At 34.3% G+C, this 19,764-nt stretch overlaps 1 protein-coding gene across 4 annotated transcripts in view; it reads left to right on the forward strand.

Annotated features, from left to right (window-relative positions):
* The window catches only part of PDCD10 (programmed cell death 10), a 43,687-nt gene extending 27,409 nt beyond the window's left edge, over positions 1-16,278 (forward strand). For all 4 annotated transcript variants that reach the window (XM_008710315.2, XM_008710316.2, XM_008710317.2 and 1 more), the window contains 5 exons: positions 5,673-5,790; positions 6,434-6,560; positions 12,504-12,582; positions 12,858-12,940; positions 15,797-16,278. In XM_008710315.2, the coding sequence (XP_008708537.1) occupies positions 5,673-5,790; positions 6,434-6,560; positions 12,504-12,582; positions 12,858-12,940; positions 15,797-15,878 (489 nt within the window). In that variant the 3' untranslated portion in view covers positions 15,879-16,278. The remainder of the gene's footprint in view (positions 1-5,672; positions 5,791-6,433; positions 6,561-12,503; positions 12,583-12,857; positions 12,941-15,796) is intronic.
* The last annotated feature ends 3,486 nt before the right edge of the window (positions 16,279-19,764 follow it).

A 19,764-nucleotide genomic window follows, 5' to 3' on the forward strand; every position in this document is an offset into this window, starting at 1 on the left:
CCATCAATAGCTAAAATAACTTATATTTCAGGTAAAGTATTTTAATGTTTAAATCTAGAATAAATTCATAATTAAGTTTTATTGGATTAAAACTATAAATCCATCAAGTTTGAATTCTTTTTATGGCAAAGGTAGTTTATTGATACCACTCTTAACTGCCAGCAGAGGTAATGTCACTAGACATCTCTCTTACCTCACCACAATAATCTACATTGCGTGTATTGTATTAGAGCTATTTTGATGTGATTAATACTCTTAAAATGCTGCCCCTATGTATATATATGTAGTAGCTTAATTAAAATATGTTCTGACAAATCACTGGGTTAATGAAGAGAATGAATGAAGCAACACCATCAATTTTTTTTCTTTTTTCTTTGAGCTTCAGTATGGCTCTGGAATGGCATATTTGGCTATTAGGGAGGCATGATGGAAACTATTTTAAGCTAACTTGCTGACTATTTTCTTTGTGGCCAAAGGAAGGAAAGATGACCTGTTGCACAATATAGTATTATAAGGAAAAGTCAGTTTTAGCTTTTCTGATATCAAGAACAGAGAGAAATTTCTTCTATGGATCATCATAAGGAGGACTCTGTCTGAGGTAGTAGATGATTTCCTCAGTGTCATTTCTAGAAGAGATAAAATAATGAATTTCATTAAGCTTTTTCTTATAAACACCCTTACATATAATCTGATGTTTTAACACTAAAGTACAATTTAAAAGCAAACAATATGTTTAAAGTATGTGGCTATGATAGATCTGGTTTAACATATGGATAAATTTTATTATCCATGGCACTGATTGTTAATTGGGGAAAGTGGAAGTTATTTTGAGAGGAAAACAAATTAGTCAGTTTTGCATTGATTTATTTTTATTATTTTTATTATCATATTTAATTTGTTAAATTTCAAATGGAGTTAAAAGGGTATGCATTTAAAAGATGAAGATTTTTATGTTTTTGAAACTACAACTTTTTGAAAAAAGATTTTAAAAGCCTCACCCAGGGGCGCGTGGGTGGCTCAGTTGGCTAAGCATCTGCCTTCAGCTCAGGTCATGATCCCAGGGTCCTGGGATCAAGCCCTGCATCAGGCTTCCTGCTCAGCGGGGAGTCTGCTTCTCCCTCTCCTTCTTCCCCTCATACTTTCTCTCTCAAAAAATAAATAAAATAAATGCCTTACCCACCCATATATCCCTAAAATATATGTGCATATTTCCAGTTCTTTGACCACAAGTGTCATTTATCAAGGTTTAATATTTATTTTTATTATCATGAGAAAAAGGATTAAAATTGTTTTCCCCAAGATAAAATACTAATGAATATTATCTTTTAAGATACCTATTCTCTTTGATTCTTTTCTCCTCTGGAAAGTTCTGATAGGTTGTGCTTTGAGAATCACTGAATCATGAGAGTGGATGTTCCTGCCTTTGGGGGATAGTTTTCTCTCACAGTTGGATTCTTCGTAGAAATTGGATCCCCACAGAATTAAGGTTGTATTCTGGGAGAAAACCTGAAGGTACAGATAGTTAAAAGTCTCCAATTTAAGCACAGATCTATTTATTTTGTCAATCAGAGGAATTGGGTAAATTTAAGGCTTTTAAAATGAAAAAGAAGGAGAACTTAATCAGGATTTCAGCCAGAAGATACTAACAGAGTTTTTCCCAAGTTAGGTGCCGAGGCACCCTGGGGTCCCACAGCAAACTCAGAAGAGTGCCATGAATTATTTTAAAACTTTAAAGGAACACAACGATACTAAACATCTGATACTGTGTGAACTATGCTAGCTTGAGGTAGCTAGGTGCAATTTCAACATACTAGATTGGGCTACATTCCTTTCAGTGATGTCATTATTTTTGTGAAGTTAGAATTTTGGCCATTGCTGTGATAAAAAGCACCACAAGAAGATCAGTGTCCAATAGGAAATGAGGATGGGAGGATCCAGTCTAATTCCAACATTTGAGAAATTGTGTAGTGCCCAACAGGTGAATGCATCTCATTAATAAGTAATCATGGTTATTTAAGAATGAAATAAAATGTTATTCTTTCAATTTGTGTATTTTTTAAGGACAATTGTTAGGACACAAGTACTTACTAAGTTATTTGAACCTAACTACTCAATACATAGCCACTATTTTCTTAGCACTAAGAACACTTGTAAATTGAGAAAGTTAGAGACCTCTGTTAAATTTCTGTAGTGCTCCAGTTTTGGCAGTTTGGGGCTCCACACCAACTTGGTGTTGAAAACTTTATTCTCAGGCTTCAGCATTTAATGATTTTGGCAATTTATTATAACTTAATCAGAGAGAGCATTTTTCTGCTGGCATATTTTGTAAGCACATGGAGAGTATTCCCCTACCTCGTAAGATAATGCATTATATCGGTAATTTAATGCTACTTAGGGAAAGAAGATAAACCACTTTATCAAATACTAGCTTATCTAAATAGTGTATATAGTTTTGTGGAAGGTCACCAAATTAATAATGTTGACACCATCTTAACCCGTGTTTGTACTACTTTTCCTTTAAAGGCATCTCTTATTTTTTAAAAATAGATTCTATCTTAAATATATATTCATGGAAGGAAAAATCAAAACAGGTTATAAAGGAAATGGAATTTGGTAGAACACACTTCATTGTTATTAATCATCTATCAAAATGATTTCCTTGAATAGCATATGACAGCAGTGAAAATGATCCCAGGATTGAGATAAATGTGAATATTTTCTTTTCCCATTCCATAACCTTTCAGTTTTTGATATTGAAGCCTAATGAGAAACAAGATGTTATAATGGAAAGAGCAGTAGGAACAGAAGAAAACTGGATCTGCAGTGATACCAGAATGGAATTGAAAGGCAGAGGTTAAATGTGGTTGACACATACGGAAGCAAATAGATTGCTGTCTGATTAGGATCATAAATTGTGTTTCTATTTGCTGTTTAATATTGGGCAAAAAAGATAGGAAATCATCAGCATAATGATGAAAATTGGCAGGCATCCTAAAAGAAACGAACTTAGAGTGTCATTACAAAATTTTTAAAAATAATAAAATGGGGCAGAATTACTGGGTAAAACCCAAATCTGAAAATTAACTTTGGTAAACTCAGAACTTTCTGTGTTTAGTCTAGAAGATTTTAGTGCCCAAGTGAGTGTAAGTAACATAGAACTAATGCAAACTCATCAGTGAAACAAGCTCAGGAGATAACAAAAGGATTAAATGATGTTCTATAAGTTACTCTTGCTACAAAAGGAAATATTTTTGCTTCAGAAGTAAAATAGGAAATGAAAATCATTATATGGAAAAGTAAAGGATTATATAGCTTAAATAAAACCTACAAAAGAAATCCCATCTTTTGTTTCATTTTTGTTTTTCCTGACATCCTGTTCATTTAAATGCAAAGAATCTGCGAAATATGGTAAGATGAGTTATTGCTTGATCCTCAAGTTGAAATATTAACTAATGAAAAAAAAAGCTAAAAATCTTTAGTGTATTTAAACTACTGAACAGAGTAATTGAAGGATTACCAAAATATATATAATCTATATTTCTTTTTTTGTTACTAGTTTGATTGCAAGTGAGTGTAGAGGAGAAATAGGAAATGTTAAGTACTTTATGTTCAAATGGCAAATGGGACCATGGCTGTAATGAGTCACAATGCGTAAGCTCCGACAAAACATAAGTGAATGCCATTGCCACGCCTATTTTACAGAGATTTCTGCTGTCATAAATTGATTAAGAAGGGCCCAGCAGGTTCTAAACAATTAAGTTTTGGCTTTAAAATGCTGATTGAGGCACCTTTCCTGCGCCAGCCCCAGCCAGCAGTTCTCCACTCACCCCGCATCCAATGAGACGCGTTGCACACTGACACTGAAGGAGCAGACATGGGCTGAGCAATGGTGGCCAGGCTTGGACTGGGGCCTACTGCTTCTGGCGCTGCTCCTACCCACGCAGATTTATTCAAATCAAACAGCTGTTGTAACACTTTCAAGTAACTCTTCTTCCCAGAGTACCTTGACTACCCCAAATCCACCTAATACCACCACCACAGCAACTGGCTCTGCGGTCAGCAGGTATTCTCTTCATGATCTTGTTCTCCCTTCTGCATCTCTACTGTTAAAAGACTCCGGCCAAGAAACATGTATACTTCCCTATCTTCTAAACCCAGTCCACATGGTGTCTAGACATCCAGAGTGACAAGCAAAAAAACATGTCTTCATTGAATCTGCTAATTCCACACCTTATTTTATTGACACAGAAAATGTTAAGGTTCCCAAATTTGATTGGTTTGAAGAACATGTGAAGGATTTGACTAGGTGATGAATGTCTGTTAATTCTACTGGAGTTTCACGTACAAGATGAAGAGACAACATCCATAATTAGTTAAGAGATAATTTCTTTAAATGTGGCTTAAGAAATATGGACATGTAAAATTTTACCTTGACAATGAGAATAGATTTTATCTCACCTAGATATAAAAGATGGGATGTAAACAGATTCAGTTCTCATTTGGTTCATTAAATTTTTTAAGGCCGTAAAACAGTTAATACAAAAAGCTTCCTGATTCTATTTATTATGTGTACATTAGAAGGAATTTCCAGGTGTTACTGTAAATCCTCAGTGCATTGTTTCTGCAGCTAACTTAATGCCTATGTACTCTAGATAAAAGTTCTACCTCGTTAAGCTATCACTGTTTCTTGGGAAATGAACTCTTTCCTCTAAGGCTTTGGATTTGACATTGCGTTTGATTTTTTATATAGTAATTGACATGTGCCAGGGCAATGATGGATTGGAATCGACCCCCCAATTGAAGCATAATGAGTACATTTTATTTATAATACTGATCACTTATTCCTATTCAACAAGAGTGCCAGATTCATTTAGCTAAACTGATTCCAAAGAGTAGAACATTGACCTTAGCTAATTTCAAAGTGCTTTTTATTTCTGCATATGTTGAATACTTTTTATAATTTAAAAAATGATCTGTTTTGAAGGTAAAATTGACAAATCTTGAAATTAAAAAGGCAAAATACATGCAGGAGCTGAAATTGTAACTCAAGTATTTGGGAAGTGAAGACTGGAAGCTTACATTACATTCGGAAAAACTTTTATACTCTTTTTGTAAATACCTTTTTTTTTTTTAAACTCTGAATCAGAATAGCCACATTTGGAACACTTCTGTTAGTCAATATTTTTAGATAGTTAGAACCTGGTCCTAAGCCTAAAGTGGACTTGATTCTGAAAAGTAAATCTTTTTACAACTGCCTCAATGCACAGAAAGCTTTTTAAAAATAGATACTCTTAAGGTCTTTTGTTCACATGGTCACACACTGGTGCTTAGATGTTCCAGTATCTAATATGGCCACAGTAGTCTTGATAACCAAAGTCATTTTTTCCCATCTTTAGGAACCTACCCAAGAACAACCATATCCAACAGATCTCTTGCTACTGTGTGTGAATGAACATTGCATTTTGTTTCATACCTGAATGCTATACATCTGTTTTGGATTGTATATTGTGTTTGTGTATTTATGCCTTGATTCATAGTAACTTCTCATGTTATGGAATTGATTTGCATTGAACACAAACTGTAAATAAAAAGAAATGGCTGAAAGAGCCAAAAAAAAAAAAAAGTGCTGATTGAGCTTCTGTATCTTAAAACTAGCTTTCTCTTCTTTATAGGCTGAAAAAGAAAATCCAGGACTCACACAAGACATCATTATGAAAATTTTAGAGAAAAAAAGTGTAGAAGTTAACTTTACAGAGTCCCTTCTTCGAATGGCAGCTGATGATGTAGAAGGTAGTCAGAGCCTTGTTTAATTTTCTCACAGTTGTTGAAAAGCACTTCCTCCAAGTCGTTATTTGACAAATAGTTCTTCTGCCCCTGCCTTACTCCTCCCCTTTCTTACTGTTATTATTGTGGTGATAACGGGGAAAAAATCTATGTAATTATTTTGTGTTTTGATTTGAGATTTCAAGAATGTGCTAACGATATTAGAGGTTGTTTGGGTTTTGATACCATGAGCCCATTTCATATTCAGTGTAGAGGTTTTTATTAAACTCCTCTTCCCCCTTGACAGATATATATTGTTGTTATATTTGTTATGAATGTCATTACATCAAGGTTTCCTTATGAAATACAGCTTCAGAAACCTGATAAATTTGATTGAGCCTATCTTTTATTAGTTTGTTTTAAGATTTCATGGAGTGTCCATTTATCCCAAATTGAGAATGTTTAGTTTTTCATCTTCCGATACTTGGGGAGAGCCATAACATTATTTCTGAACTAAGTTGAACTTTAATGAATTCTGCCTTGCAACCTTGTCTTTCCTTTCCTTTCCCTTTCTCTTCTCCCGCCACATCTTTAACCAATATTGGGAATTCATAGACTTAATTTGACAGGGAGTTGCATGATGGTTTTTATTATGTATTTATTTTATCAGAGTATATGATTGAACGACCAGAGCCAGAATTCCAGGACCTAAATGAAAAGGCACGAGCACTTAAACAAATTCTCAGTAAGATCCCAGATGAGATCAATGACAGAGTGAGGTTTCTGCAGACAATCAAGTAAGCAACTTTTGGCTTTGGTTCTTCTTTTCTTGAAAGTACTTCAAAGGAACCACTCATTCTAGGTGTTTTATTTTGGTATGATATTAATATTAATTTGAAATCTTAATTTGAAATCAGACTTGAAATTTTTAAATGCTGCATTTTGATTATTAACTTCTAAGCTGTGGTATTTGGCTTTAGAGTATGATAACATTTTTTAGAATGTTAATATGAAAATTGAATGAAATGTACATAAATTGGAATGTAGTGTAGACTACAAAAATAATGCAAAAATGTAAATGTCAGATTAAAGTAAATAGAGAAATTAGATAAATTATTGTATTGGTAACAAAGGATATCAGTAGTATTGTTTTTGTTTCAAAAATAGCATAAGTCATTAGAATGAGTAATGTACTCTCAGGCTTGAATAGCATTTTTAAATATTGGCTAAATTGTAAACCTCCAAATTCTTACCTTTGGGATACAGGTTAAATAAGCCCGAGAATACACAGGGGGCCAGGGGCTGACTGGTGAGCAGCAGCAAAAAAGGTCATCCTTGAGCAGTGGTTCTCAAACCAGGGGCACTCTCCTCAGGGGTTGAGAGGGTGGGAAAGTGAGGGGAAAATCCAAACAATTTTTGGGTGAGTAAAGAGTTTCAATTTTCTTCAGCCTGACTGGATATAATATGAAGAAAATTTAGAATAATTAGAGCGGCACTGTCAATACAACCTTTTGGTGAAACCACAAGTAGAAATTGCTGAAAAGGAAAGATTTAGCATAGGTTTTGTTGTTGTTTTCTGAAAGAGGCTGCATCATCATACTTGGTATCTTTAAAGAATGGAAAGAGGTTCACTTTTAGTAAATTCACCTTGGATTTCATCTCTTGGAAACAGCATTTTTTGTAATTCACATTGTAAAATGCTATTTTAGCTAGTTTGGGCACCTGTTTTGAGTGGTATAGGGGGCAGAGTATCCCATTGTAGAAAGTAACAGTTTGTGATGGGTACACAACCCAGCTGTTAAGGAGGGACCCTCCTCTTTTAGGTCTTCTAATTGAGAACCTGAAAGTATGAAAAAGACTTTTCATTGCCTAGCTAAAATTCATGTCACAGGGAACAAATCCCAAGGTAAATATTTTACCTTGCTAGGAAAGCCTCAGCTTCCTTTAATTATTTTTAATATGTGAAAAAAGAAGATAGTCAACTGTTTATGGATTTTTATTTTTAGTCTAATATAAAGTAAACATGCTTAGCTCATAAAAGGATAAATTGCCAGTTATCAGAAGCACACAGTTGCTTAAACAGCTTATTTTTAGAATTTTCAAATAATTGAATAAGATTTTAATTTGTTTTGATGATTGTACATTTGTTTATGATCTGTGCTACCTCTCTGTGACGATCTGACATTTTAAAATAATATTTTCAGCAAATTTTTGCCTCAGGTCATTGAAAGAGAGGTTTATTGAATGAATGCCTTCTTAATAATAGTAGTCACTTATTAGAATTACGTTCTCGGTGCTTTTTTAAGCGTTTTACATATATTAACTTACTATAACAATGCTATAATAATGGGTGAAGAAATTAAGTAACTTTTCCAAGGTCACAGAGCTGGTAAGTTGGTAGATCTGGGTTCGAATGCAGACAGACTCCATGGTCTACTCTGCTGCTTCCCAATCTGAGATGAATAGTGCTGGTTTAACTTGGTGATTGAAAAAAGTCTGAGCTAATCTGGAAGAGGTGTGATAAAGGATATCTTAATATAGAATGCCAGTAGGTAAGAGAGAGAAGAGTGTTGGGGTGAAGCTGGGGTAAATATGGTAGGCCCAGAGCCCTCACCCTGCTACTTTGACACCGTCTTACCCCTCTGGGGGAGTCCGCAAGGCATCTCTGCTGAACCCATTGTGGCTTTAGACAGATAGGTTTGAAAACACTGTATAAACAGCCACATTTTAATCATAAGGAAGTTGAGGTCAGGAGCCAAAGAGCCTTGTCTGTAGCCATTGACAGAAGCTGAATTAGGGGCTTGTCTTTCATTTATGGGGCAGTAGTAATACCTCAGTTCTGTTTTCTGGAGTGTACTCCACACAGGTGAATCAAGAGTATTGGCAATTAAAATTTATATCTTAACCATTTTAGGAGGTATAATTGACCCTGGAAAGTTTGTTGATAATATATATTTATGAGACCGTGTATAAATTAACATAGGTAAGGTGTAATTATTTGTATCACTGATACATACTGACACATTTTGATACATATTGTCCCCATGGTTAATTGTTTAATAAATTAGTAGATAAAATTGCACCAGAATAAAAAATGGCTTATCCTTCAGGCACAACGTACTGTGTGTTTTTTTTTCTTTAAAATATCTTACTTTTTCGTATTTAAGGTAGTTATCTTCTTCATTCGTTTTAGCAGTATTTTTCAAGAAACATGTATCAAATACTAACTATTCCAAGTACTATGTGTAATTTCATAGGTTATATTAAGTAGAAAAATATTCCTGTCAGCTAACAAATATCCAGGTATTTTTGTGTATGTTAGCAGACCTAGGTTTGAATTTCCATTCCTGCATTTAGCTGTGTGACCCTGGATAAGTTGCTTAGCTTCTGTTATTCTAGTTTCTGCCTATGAAGATGAGGGTAACACTTTAAGAATTGAGAGAAAGGATGTACATAAAGGGCCTCACATGAACCTGGTATGCGCTCGCAGCACATAATAAGGGTGAAATAAGGGTTTTCTTTCCCCCTTTTCTCTGTGATCTTAAAAGTTCTTTTGATTAATGAATGTTTCTGTTTGACTACATTTAAGCTTATGCAAATGTTTAATAAATTTAATTTATAGGGTTTTTTTTAGGTCTCATAACTTTCTAATGGATGACTAGTAGAGAGACTTGCGACTTAATAAACCAGAAAGCCATGCATTTATCTATTTACTCTTATAATATGTATTTGCATATTCATGCGCTAAATTTCACCAGAGTTTGGTTTTCCTGATGGCTTCAGAGTAGCTTTTCCAGAGATGTCCAGTCTAGACCTAACTAAACACACAGCATAGGAATTTTCATCCTTTAGAATGTTCACATAAATATATGTTATATAAATTTGGCTTACATGATTATAAAGTCTACTATTGGCAATTTTTTGGTAAGATGTATGTTTGCATTTCCTCTGATGCCTGTTGTCTTCTCTTTTCAGTGTATGTTTCCCCAAAGTTGCCACACTAAAAGCTGCAAATTGCTAAAATTCTGTTCTATTATACCCATACTGTATGTCCCTTGTCACAGAATCACTTAACTCCAGACTGTTTATAATTACACTGTAGTTATTTTACCCTCAAGTTTTCTCCCATTCTTGGTCTGTTTAATTGTCTGGAGTATTTTTTTGGTGCTGATTATTTTCTCTTGTAGGAAACAAACCCTTAGTTACTAATATAATTTAGCTTCCCTGGTGCAAACCGTAGCGCCTTAAATAAAAATACTGTTCTGTGTACATACAGATGATGTAATATTTGATGTAAATTGCCACACATTGTTTTTAGAGAATGCCAGGCCTGGGGATAAGCAGCCTGGGTCATTCTATAGAGTTCTTTATAAAGCTCTGTGGCCAATGATAGATCAAACCTTAGTTCTAGGCTCTAGGTTCCCAAACATGGGTTTCCAAATTTGGTTATCAACAAAATCACCTGGGGGACTTATTTTTTAAGTTTTCTTTTAAAGTACAGACAGATTCCCAATATTCATTAGTAAGTCTGGGGTACCATTCAGAAAACCCTTGCCTTTTTTTTTTTTTTTGCCTTTTTTTTTTTTTTTCTTTGCAGGTCTTTTGATCTGCTCTTTTGATTTGTGGAATCTAGCCATTATCATTGTATATGGAGCATATGTTCATCTTGTCAGTTGGCCCTAAAAGCACATTTTTATAATCCCTTTTTTAAAGCAGAATATTCAAGTATTCTATAAAGTAGTTATGTATAAATACCTCACTGTTTGATCACTATAGTTTGCTCCATTATATTCTGCTTTAAATGGGCTCATTGTGGATTTGAAGTACCTTCCAAATAATTATTTGTTGAAATTGTAGTTTTTCTCGTGTCATGGTCTTATGACATCATTTTGTTAAGCAGTGGTGAATTTATGCACATCACAGCAGTACAGGAGTCAACTTACTGGAAACCATAAATGAAGGGAACAGTTATGTAAGTTAAAACTGCCGTTCCTAAACTAGAGGCAAAGGAGAAAAAAAATGAGTGGACAAATACCATTTCTATGTAACATTCATTGTCCTATTTTAATCTAATATTTTGATGTTCAGCCCAATACCAATGTTGGACATACAGGAGGTAATAAGTAATTATTTATTAAAGTATTTAATATAAATGTCATTAGTATTTCAGAATAGGCTAAAATACTTTTTATACCCAAATCCTGTATATCTTAGGATATTTGTAATTCTTAGACATCCCACTTATTTACTAGAAATATGCTGTGAGGGGCGCCTGGGTGGCTCAGTTGTTAAGCATCTGCCTTCGGCTCAGGGTGTGATCCCAGCGTTATGGGATCGAGCCCCGCATCAGGCTCCTCCACTAGAAGCCTGCTTCTTCCTCTTCCACTCCCACTGCTTGTGTTCCCTCTCTCCCTCTGTCAAATAAATAAATAAAATCTTTAAAAAAAAGAAAAGAAAAAGAAATATGCTGTGAAACACACATATACACACAGAAATCTGGATACAGAGTTTTTCAGTTTTTTCTTTAGTAAAGCTGAAATGTTTTAGGAATGAAATAACCAAAATCTGACATTTGTGATTAAGAAGTAATAAAAGATGATGTTTGGGATAGTCTAGATTTAGGTCTTAATAATTCATATCTTCACACTTGCATTGCATTTGCACAGCAAAAGTTTAAGTTCAGTTTGACCAAAAGAATTGCTATGCAGTTAGAAGATGAAAATTGAAAAGAGCATAGATACAAAAGATAAGAAAAGTCTAGGGGAAAAAATGGTTAATGGCTAGGAAGAACAGTCAATTCATGAGAATTATTGATTTCTTCTCTTTATCTGGTTAAAAGGGGAGGAAGGTTGGGGTGCCTTGGGTGGCTCAGTTGGTTAAACAACTGCCTTCTGCTCAGGTCATGATCTCAGGGTCCTGGGATCAAGCCCAGCATCAGGCTCCCTGCTCAGTGGGGAACCTGCTTCTCCTTCTCCCTCTGCCCCTTCCCCCGCTTGTGCTTTCCTGTTCTCTCTCTATCAAATAAATAAAATCTTTAAAAAGCTGGGGGGGAGGGAAGGTGTTGATGCATATATAGTCCAAAGATAATTGCTGAAAATGTTAAGGTAGAAAAATATTCTGATATTGTCTCTCTCAGGAATTTAAATATATTTTCCAAAGGAAATAATGACAACAAAGTTTTTGGAAGAGTATAGGCAGTTGTTAGAAGGTAGATGTGTCTTAGAAGAGCTATGTCTGAGAAGGAAATATTTCATTTTAAACATCAAAACTATTAGGCATCAAAACTATTGAAGTGCTGATAAATACAGAAGTGAGTTACGTGTAATAGTAAAATTTTATATAATTGTTCATGAGATAGCAAAAGTAGAGAATATAGTAGCTTGAATTCAGCTACATCAAAGAAAGGAAAAATCATAGCTAGAAAAGATAAGCAGAGGTAATTCTTACAAATTTGAGTAAGTAATGCTGAATGAAATGTTACTGATTTGGGAAGGCTGAAGTTAGTTGTAGAACGTTTGGTCAGCAGTGCAAGAGAAGTCAGGATCACAGAAGGGTACAGGCTAAAAAACTCCATCCAGCCAACTAGTCAGATGTTTGGGCTTGGTGCAGTGCTAGTGTGGTAATTAACGGTGTGATTAGTAATCCTTAAAAAAAAAAAAAAAAGAAAAAAAAATGTATATATACACCCCTCTTCTAAATATAACTGATTTTAAGAAGATTCTTTTTTTCTTATCCAACAGGGATATAGCTAGTGCAATAAAAGAACTTCTTGATACAGTGAATAATGTCTTCAAGAAGTATCAATACCAGAACCGCAGGGTAAGTTTAGTAGAAGCCTTATATAAGCTGCCACCCTAGATGTTGATTTATCCTTAGTTGTTTATTAAGATGGCTTGATTATTCAAAATAGCTTTGTATCTTAACCACTGGTTTTGTCCTTGAATTAAAATACGTTTAAGTAAATATTTCTAAAAATTCTAATTTGTAATATAAAGTCCATCCTATTCTGTGTAATCTCTTGTCTTTGATTTTGGTTTTTGTTATTTCTCTTTTCTTATTTAATATTTTTTTCTTACTCTTTTTGATGTCTGTAGGCACTTGAACACCAAAAGAAAGAATTTGTAAAGTACTCCAAAAGCTTCAGTGATACTCTGAAAACCTATTTTAAAGATGGCAAGTAAGTATTGTCATTTATCATCCTTTTTTAATTAAATTATGTGGTTTTGTATAATACTAAAACCATATAAATTAAACCCTTTTACTATATTGTTCTTACTTGAGTTAACTAGTAACTAAGATAGACTGTTGATTGATAATCTAGCCATAACTAGTCTAGAGCAGAGGTTGGCAGACTTTTTCTGATATAGGCCTCATGGCAAATACTTTGATTTGGTGGGCTTGTCGGAACTGCCTACTTTACTCTGCTGTTGTGGTGCAAAAGCAGTCGTAGTATGGAAACAAGTGACATTATGGCCATGTTCTAATAAAACTTTTTTTATAGACACTGAAATTGAATTTTATTTGATTTTCATGTAAATAATATTCCTTTTTTTTGTCATTTAAATATATAAAAGTATTCTTAGCCTACAGGCTGTACAGAAACCTGGGAAGTGAGATTTGGCTTACTGGCCTACTTTACCAGCCGCTGAAGCTGTGGTTCTCAAACTTAAGGAGCATCAGAATCACCTGGAGGGCTTATTAAAGAACAAAATAGACATTTTACACATGTACATATAATTGCTTTTGGAGCCCCCCCCCCTCCATTCTGTAGGTCTAGGGTGGGCCCAAGAATTTGCATTTCTCTTTTTGTTTTCTTGTTTTTTTGTTTTTTTTTTAATTTGGGGGGGGAGAGCACGTGAACTGGGGGAGGGGCAGAGAGAAAAACTCTCATGCATTCTGCCTGTGGAGCTCAACTCGGGGCTAGATCTCAGGACCCTGAGATAATGACCTGAGGTAAAATCAAGAGTCAGATATTCAACTGGCTGAGCCACCCAGGTGCCCAAAGAATTTGCATTTCTAAGAAGTTTCCAGATAATACTTATATTTAGCCAGGTCTGTTGAGAACTAAAGTTAAAGCTGTGATTCTCAATCCCATTTGCACATTAGAATCACTTTGGTTCAGTGTTTTAAAATTCCAGTGCCTTGGTCCCAACTTCAGAGGTTCTGATACTGGTAGCTTGGAGTGGGACCAGGGTTTAAGTCTTTTATAAAAAGTATTCCAGGTGATTTAAAAGTACTACAAAGTTTGTGACCCACTCTTTGGAAGGAGGAAGGCTTTCACTGTTGTTCTGTAAGATAAGTAGCATACTGAAAAGGTAAATTGGATGTTGTTTTTAAGTTTACATACAGTTACCTATAGAACACTCAAGAAAACCAGAAAACTTTATGTGTTTTTACGTACACAGTTTACATAAGTACATATAAAGTACAAGCTGATGGAGAGGCCATGTCTCCTGTAGCATTGTACCTTGTAGAGAGTTCTTTGTATCTCAAGTAGAATACTAGAAATTTTGTGGACAAGACCATTTTCTGACAGTGCTTAAAGTCAGAAAAACAATCTAAATAGTAATTATTTCATATATAATTGGCAGGGACCTATAACATTTTATCCTACCATTGAAGTTTAAAGATCCCTGTATCCATGTCAAACATTATAATATTATAATAATATTTAAAAATAATAAAAATACATTAGAATTGTCTGTTAATTTTCAGTTATTTTTAACAGTTCAAATAGGTTGAAATCTTACATTTATATTATGAGTTAAAGATATTGAGCTACATTTTATTAATGGTTTTGTTACTCTTCAGATAGTCTAGGGGAGATGCTCCTTGATGACTTAGTTTAATAAGCTTGCAGGTGTGTTCTGAAAATAAACTTACATCTGTTTTTTCTTGGTCTCCACTGCTAAGCCAAAATAACCAAAACACATCAAAAGAATAATTTACATGATGGGATCATTATTTCTGATTTTAATTAAGAACTATCATGGAATAAGTACATCAAAAGGTAGAAATTCCTTTAGAGCCTAATTTTCATTAATCTGAAGTTATGTACTCTGCATATAGATTATTCAGGCTCCCTGCTATGACTTTTTCTCCATTCAGTAGCTTCTTTATAATTATTTGTATATGAATAATGTGGCATTATTTTTGGTTTTAGTTTTGTACCTGTTTTCTTGAAACTGAAAACTGTTAATAGAGCCTGTTCTTTGAGCCATCCTCCAATAGGGGGATGAATTTGCATTCATGCGACTAATTCTCTCTGGTCCCTCGTTTTTGAGAAATGTCTAGGATGAAGATACAAGTTTTAGCTATGATACTGAGAAACTGATAAGACCACACAGTTGGGACTAGGGCATCAGTTCTTCCAGTCACATGAAGATGGGCTGATAGGATAAATGTGTGCAGCAGAAAGGAATTTTTTAAGAACATATTTTTATATATCATTAGCTCTTAAATATTGAAACCACATGGTTATTTTGTTTTAAAAGTAGATTTATTCTAAAAGTAGTTTAGAATTCTCAGTAGTTTTTAGTTTTGTTTTTTGTTTGTTTTTGAAAGAAGTAAGAGAGATTGGGATAAATCAAATGAGAAGTATTTAACTTTTTCTTAAGTATTTATTATATCCATTGATGTAGAGACTTTAGGGCTGAGTGTAATACTGGAACAGATATTACTTTGGTAACTTATATGAAACCAGAGCTGGAGACTGCATTTGAATCCTCTTGGCCAGTTATTTGTTCAACCTCGCGAAATCTGGTTGTTGAGGCGCCACCTATCATTAGCAGCCCACCAGCACCTTATTGCCAGTCGGAACCACTAGGGGGCAGTAATTCCTAGATAGTTTCAAATGATGCAGGCCCATTCAGTTCCAAGCTAGTATAAAACATATGGTCCTCAGTACTAACTTTCCCTTTTTTTTTTTTCCTAAAATGATTTCCTTGCTACTGTTAGTAGATGACATCAAGTATAATATTTTTAAAGGATGAATTTTTTGGATAAAATTAATGCTTTTTTTTTTTTTTAACAGGGCAATAAATGTGTTCATAAGTGCCAACCGACTAATTCATCAAACCAACTTGATACTTCAGACCTTCAAAACTGTGGCCTGAAAGTTGTATATGTTAAGAGATGTACTTCTCAGTGGCAGTATTGGACTGCCTTTATCTGTAAATTTTAAAGTTTGACTGTATAAATTATCAGTCCCTCCTGAAGGGATCTAATCCAGGATGTTGAATGGGATTATTGCCATCTTACACCATATTTTTGTAAAATGTAGCTTAATCATAATCTCACACTGAAGATTTTGCATCACTTTTGCTATTATCATTCTTTTAAGAATTATAAGCCAAAAGAATTTACGCCTTAATGTGTCATTATATAACATTCCTTAAAAGAATTGTAAATATTGGTGTTTGTTTGACATTTTAACTTGAAAGCGATATGCTGCAAGATAATGTATTTAACAATATTTGGTGGCAAATATTCAATAAATAGTTTACATCTGTTAAACATTTCTTTACTTGAAAAAATACATATATATATATGTATATATATATATATGGATATATATATATATGATCAGAAGACCAAGATGACTTGGTGTAATGTCTAAAGAACTTCTAACGGGAGCTTACTAGCAGTTTATCAGATAATAAAGCAACAAGAATTCTATTTTTTGGTCCTTAATCACTCTGGGCAAAAGGTAGTCAATGGAAATATTTTTGTTAGTTAATATATATGAGGTACTGAATATTTTTGCAGCCTGTTTTAAGAGACTTACGAGAAAGAAATGGCAATTTATAGTGTCTTCACACTATAATGTCACTTCTTGAACTCTATGACAATGTAAAATTAAGTTTTTCTAGTATGCTGGGCCATAATAAGCTTTGTACCTTTTTTCCAAAAATAGCCACAACTGATAGTACTTTGAAGCTATACTAATGCTAGTTGGTTTGAAATTGTCATGAGTGTTATAAATGTTATATACACTCTTTAAATAGAGCTTTGTTTCACCATAGAGAAGTTTTAAGGAAATTATGTATCAAGTGGTCATGTCAAGTGATTTCATTTTTCAATTATGATAAAATAAAGGGAAAATCAGGATTTGCTTATCTTTTATAAAGATTTTAAATGTTAAACTAAATTTCTGTTTGGCAACATAAATTTCTTTGCGATAATGCAATTTATTTTTAAACTTTTTTCTTTATTTTTAGAAATAGATTTTTAAAGAATTACTATCATTGGCAATATAAAAGGAAATTGTCCTATTAGATACAAACAGGAAATATATGGAAAGAAACAAAAAAAAAGCCAATAGACAGTTCGATGAAATCTCATAATTTATGGGTATTTTACTGAATTGATTTTTTTTTAAATGCATAGCTGGTAAAACAAATGGAATTGGTGATTTTAATACAATTTATTTTTTATATAAATTATTCATTCTTGGAAATAGACAGATGGTTGTTTACAAAATAGATTTGTGAATATATGAAGAAAAAATATACTGTTTTATCTTTTTCTGAGCAGCAAACTTTTCTAATACAGACTAATACTATCTTCCCTCCGATTGTCTTGACCTCTTTAACAGAACTCACCAGTTAACCAGCCATATCCCAAATCATCTGTTTTTATAAGCCATCTATCTTTCCATTTCACTCCAGTATCTCTGGCTTCCGTTTTTATGAAGTTTACCAGAAAGTTTACTCCGAAGGAAGGTTTGTTCTCAGGATAATGCTGTTTCTTACATAATCCTAATGGGTCCACGTTTGGATCAGTGAGGAGAAGGCGAGTATGGTCCCAGTCAGATGCATCTCCAGAGAACAGAAAGAAAAGGAAGAGGAGACATTTGTTGAGCACCCTTCTCTGTGTCAAGTGCTAGATACGTTTATTTAATTTAATTCTCTTAACAGTCCCATGAATAAACTATCTGCCTTACAAGTGAGGAAACTGGCTAAGGGAACTTAGGTTACGAAGCTGGTAACTTCTGGCACCAGGATTTGAATTCTGTGTTTACCTCCATGCTCTTTCCACTGATCTGTACTTCATCCATTGCTGAAAACACACCTTGTTTAGAATTCTAATTCCCTAACACCAAACTGACAAAACTCCCCTTGTCCAGAGGGAAATGAGAAGAATTAGGACAATGTGATGAGTTTTTTCTTAAATATAAATTTATGCATTTTATTTTATTTTTAAAGAATTTATTTATTTATTTGACAGGGAGACAGAGAGCCAGTGAGAGAGGGAACACAAGCAAGGGGAGTGGGAGAGGAAGAAGCAGGCTTCCAGTGGCGCAGGGAGCCCAATGTGGGGCTCGATCCCGGGACCCTGGGATCATGCCCTGAGCTGAAGGCAGACGCTTAATGACTGAGCCACCCAGGTGCCCCCTAAATTTATGCATTTTAAAGGACCATTATTTTTTGGGGTATGACTACTAAATTTTGGATATTTAAAATGCTGCTTCTCGCACTTTTTTTTTTAAGTAAAATGATATAATAGTTGATGGAATTTTTTTTTAATGATTGCAGTTTAATAAGCTTGTTAGCAAAACATGAGGTTCACAAACCAATATCAGTTCCTCCTAATTTTTTTTTAACTTTCTATGTGGAAATGATTTAAAATTTACTGAAAATTGGCAAGAATTAAGACTAATACAAAGAACACTAATACATCTTTTACCCAGATTTCCCTGTTTTTTAAACCTTACCATTTTTGTTTTTATCATTTGGTTGTTCATTTGCCCTCAAGTCCCCTCTACTCTGGATCATTTCCATGACCCCCTTTGTCTTTTATGGCATTGATATGACATGTTTTTGGAGAATGCAGTCTTTTGTTCCCCTCCCCTCTTTAATAGAAAGTTCCTTATTTGGGGTTTTTGCATTAGATTCAGATTAGGCATTCTTGGAATACTGCATCGGTGATACTGTCATCAGAGCATCACATCTGGAGGCACAGAGTGTCTGCTCCTCATTGGTGATGTTAATTTTGGTCACCTGGTCAAGGTGTTTTTCAGTTTCTCCAATATATAGTTATTGTTTTTTACTTTGTGTCTAATAAACAATCTGAAGAAGACTCTTTAAGTCCATGCTATAACATCAAAATTTTCCACCAGGATTTAGCAGCCTTTGGTGATTTTTGCTTCTCAGTCTTTGCTAGTTGCAAAATGCTGGTATTTCTGACTCCGGCGTTGCATCCTCCTCTGTTTGACACTCAGCATTCTACTGTCAGCAGGAACCCTTTCTCCCCCAGCCCTCCATTCATTCGTCTACACCTGTGTGTGTACAGTTTTATATTTACTATTGTTTTGGACTCTTGGTTGTCTATTTTTTCAGTGGCTTATAATTCATTACTTACTTCGGTGCTTAAATGGTCTTAAATTTGCTCAGTAGGAGCTCCTTCAATCTGGCTCCTATGTCCTTGTGGCATCCGTTTTAGTTTTATTTATTTATTTATTTATTTAGCACATTCTCTTAAAGATGTTCCAGGATCTGGAATCAGCAGTTTCTCCAAGAAACCCTGGTGAATGATATTAGACCCACAGATCTGGTTGCTGATGTCATCTGCTTCTAGGCCTGTTCAGCAGACAGAATTAGGAAATGTGCATGTACGTCCGTAAACACATAAATATGCATGTGCCGTGTACATTTTACATGTGCTTATATACACATTGTGTTTGATTTCAGAAATCATGAGTTCACACTAACACCTCCAATTTCAGTCCATCCTCAGGGGTCTTTTCTTGACTTCCACATTCCATATTTCTATGTCTCTTGTTTTTTCAGAATTCTGGCACAAGTCAGTTTTCTCACTTGGTCAATCCTGTATTACATCTAAAATAGTTCTTAGATTTGCTTTTGCCCATGTCACTGTAAAAAACACCTAACGGCTTGTTTGCAGTCTCTCCCTACCTGTACTCTGCCCCATAATAAGGATATATAATTACATTCTGTGTTCATAAACTACTTGGGTTAATTCTTTTTTCTCTCACTGTGA

This window comes from Ursus maritimus, unplaced genomic scaffold (assembly GCF_017311325.1).
Source record: "Ursus maritimus isolate PB19 unplaced genomic scaffold, ASM1731132v1 scaffold_4, whole genome shotgun sequence".
In the NCBI taxonomy this organism is placed as follows: Eukaryota; Metazoa; Chordata; class Mammalia; order Carnivora; family Ursidae; genus Ursus; species Ursus maritimus.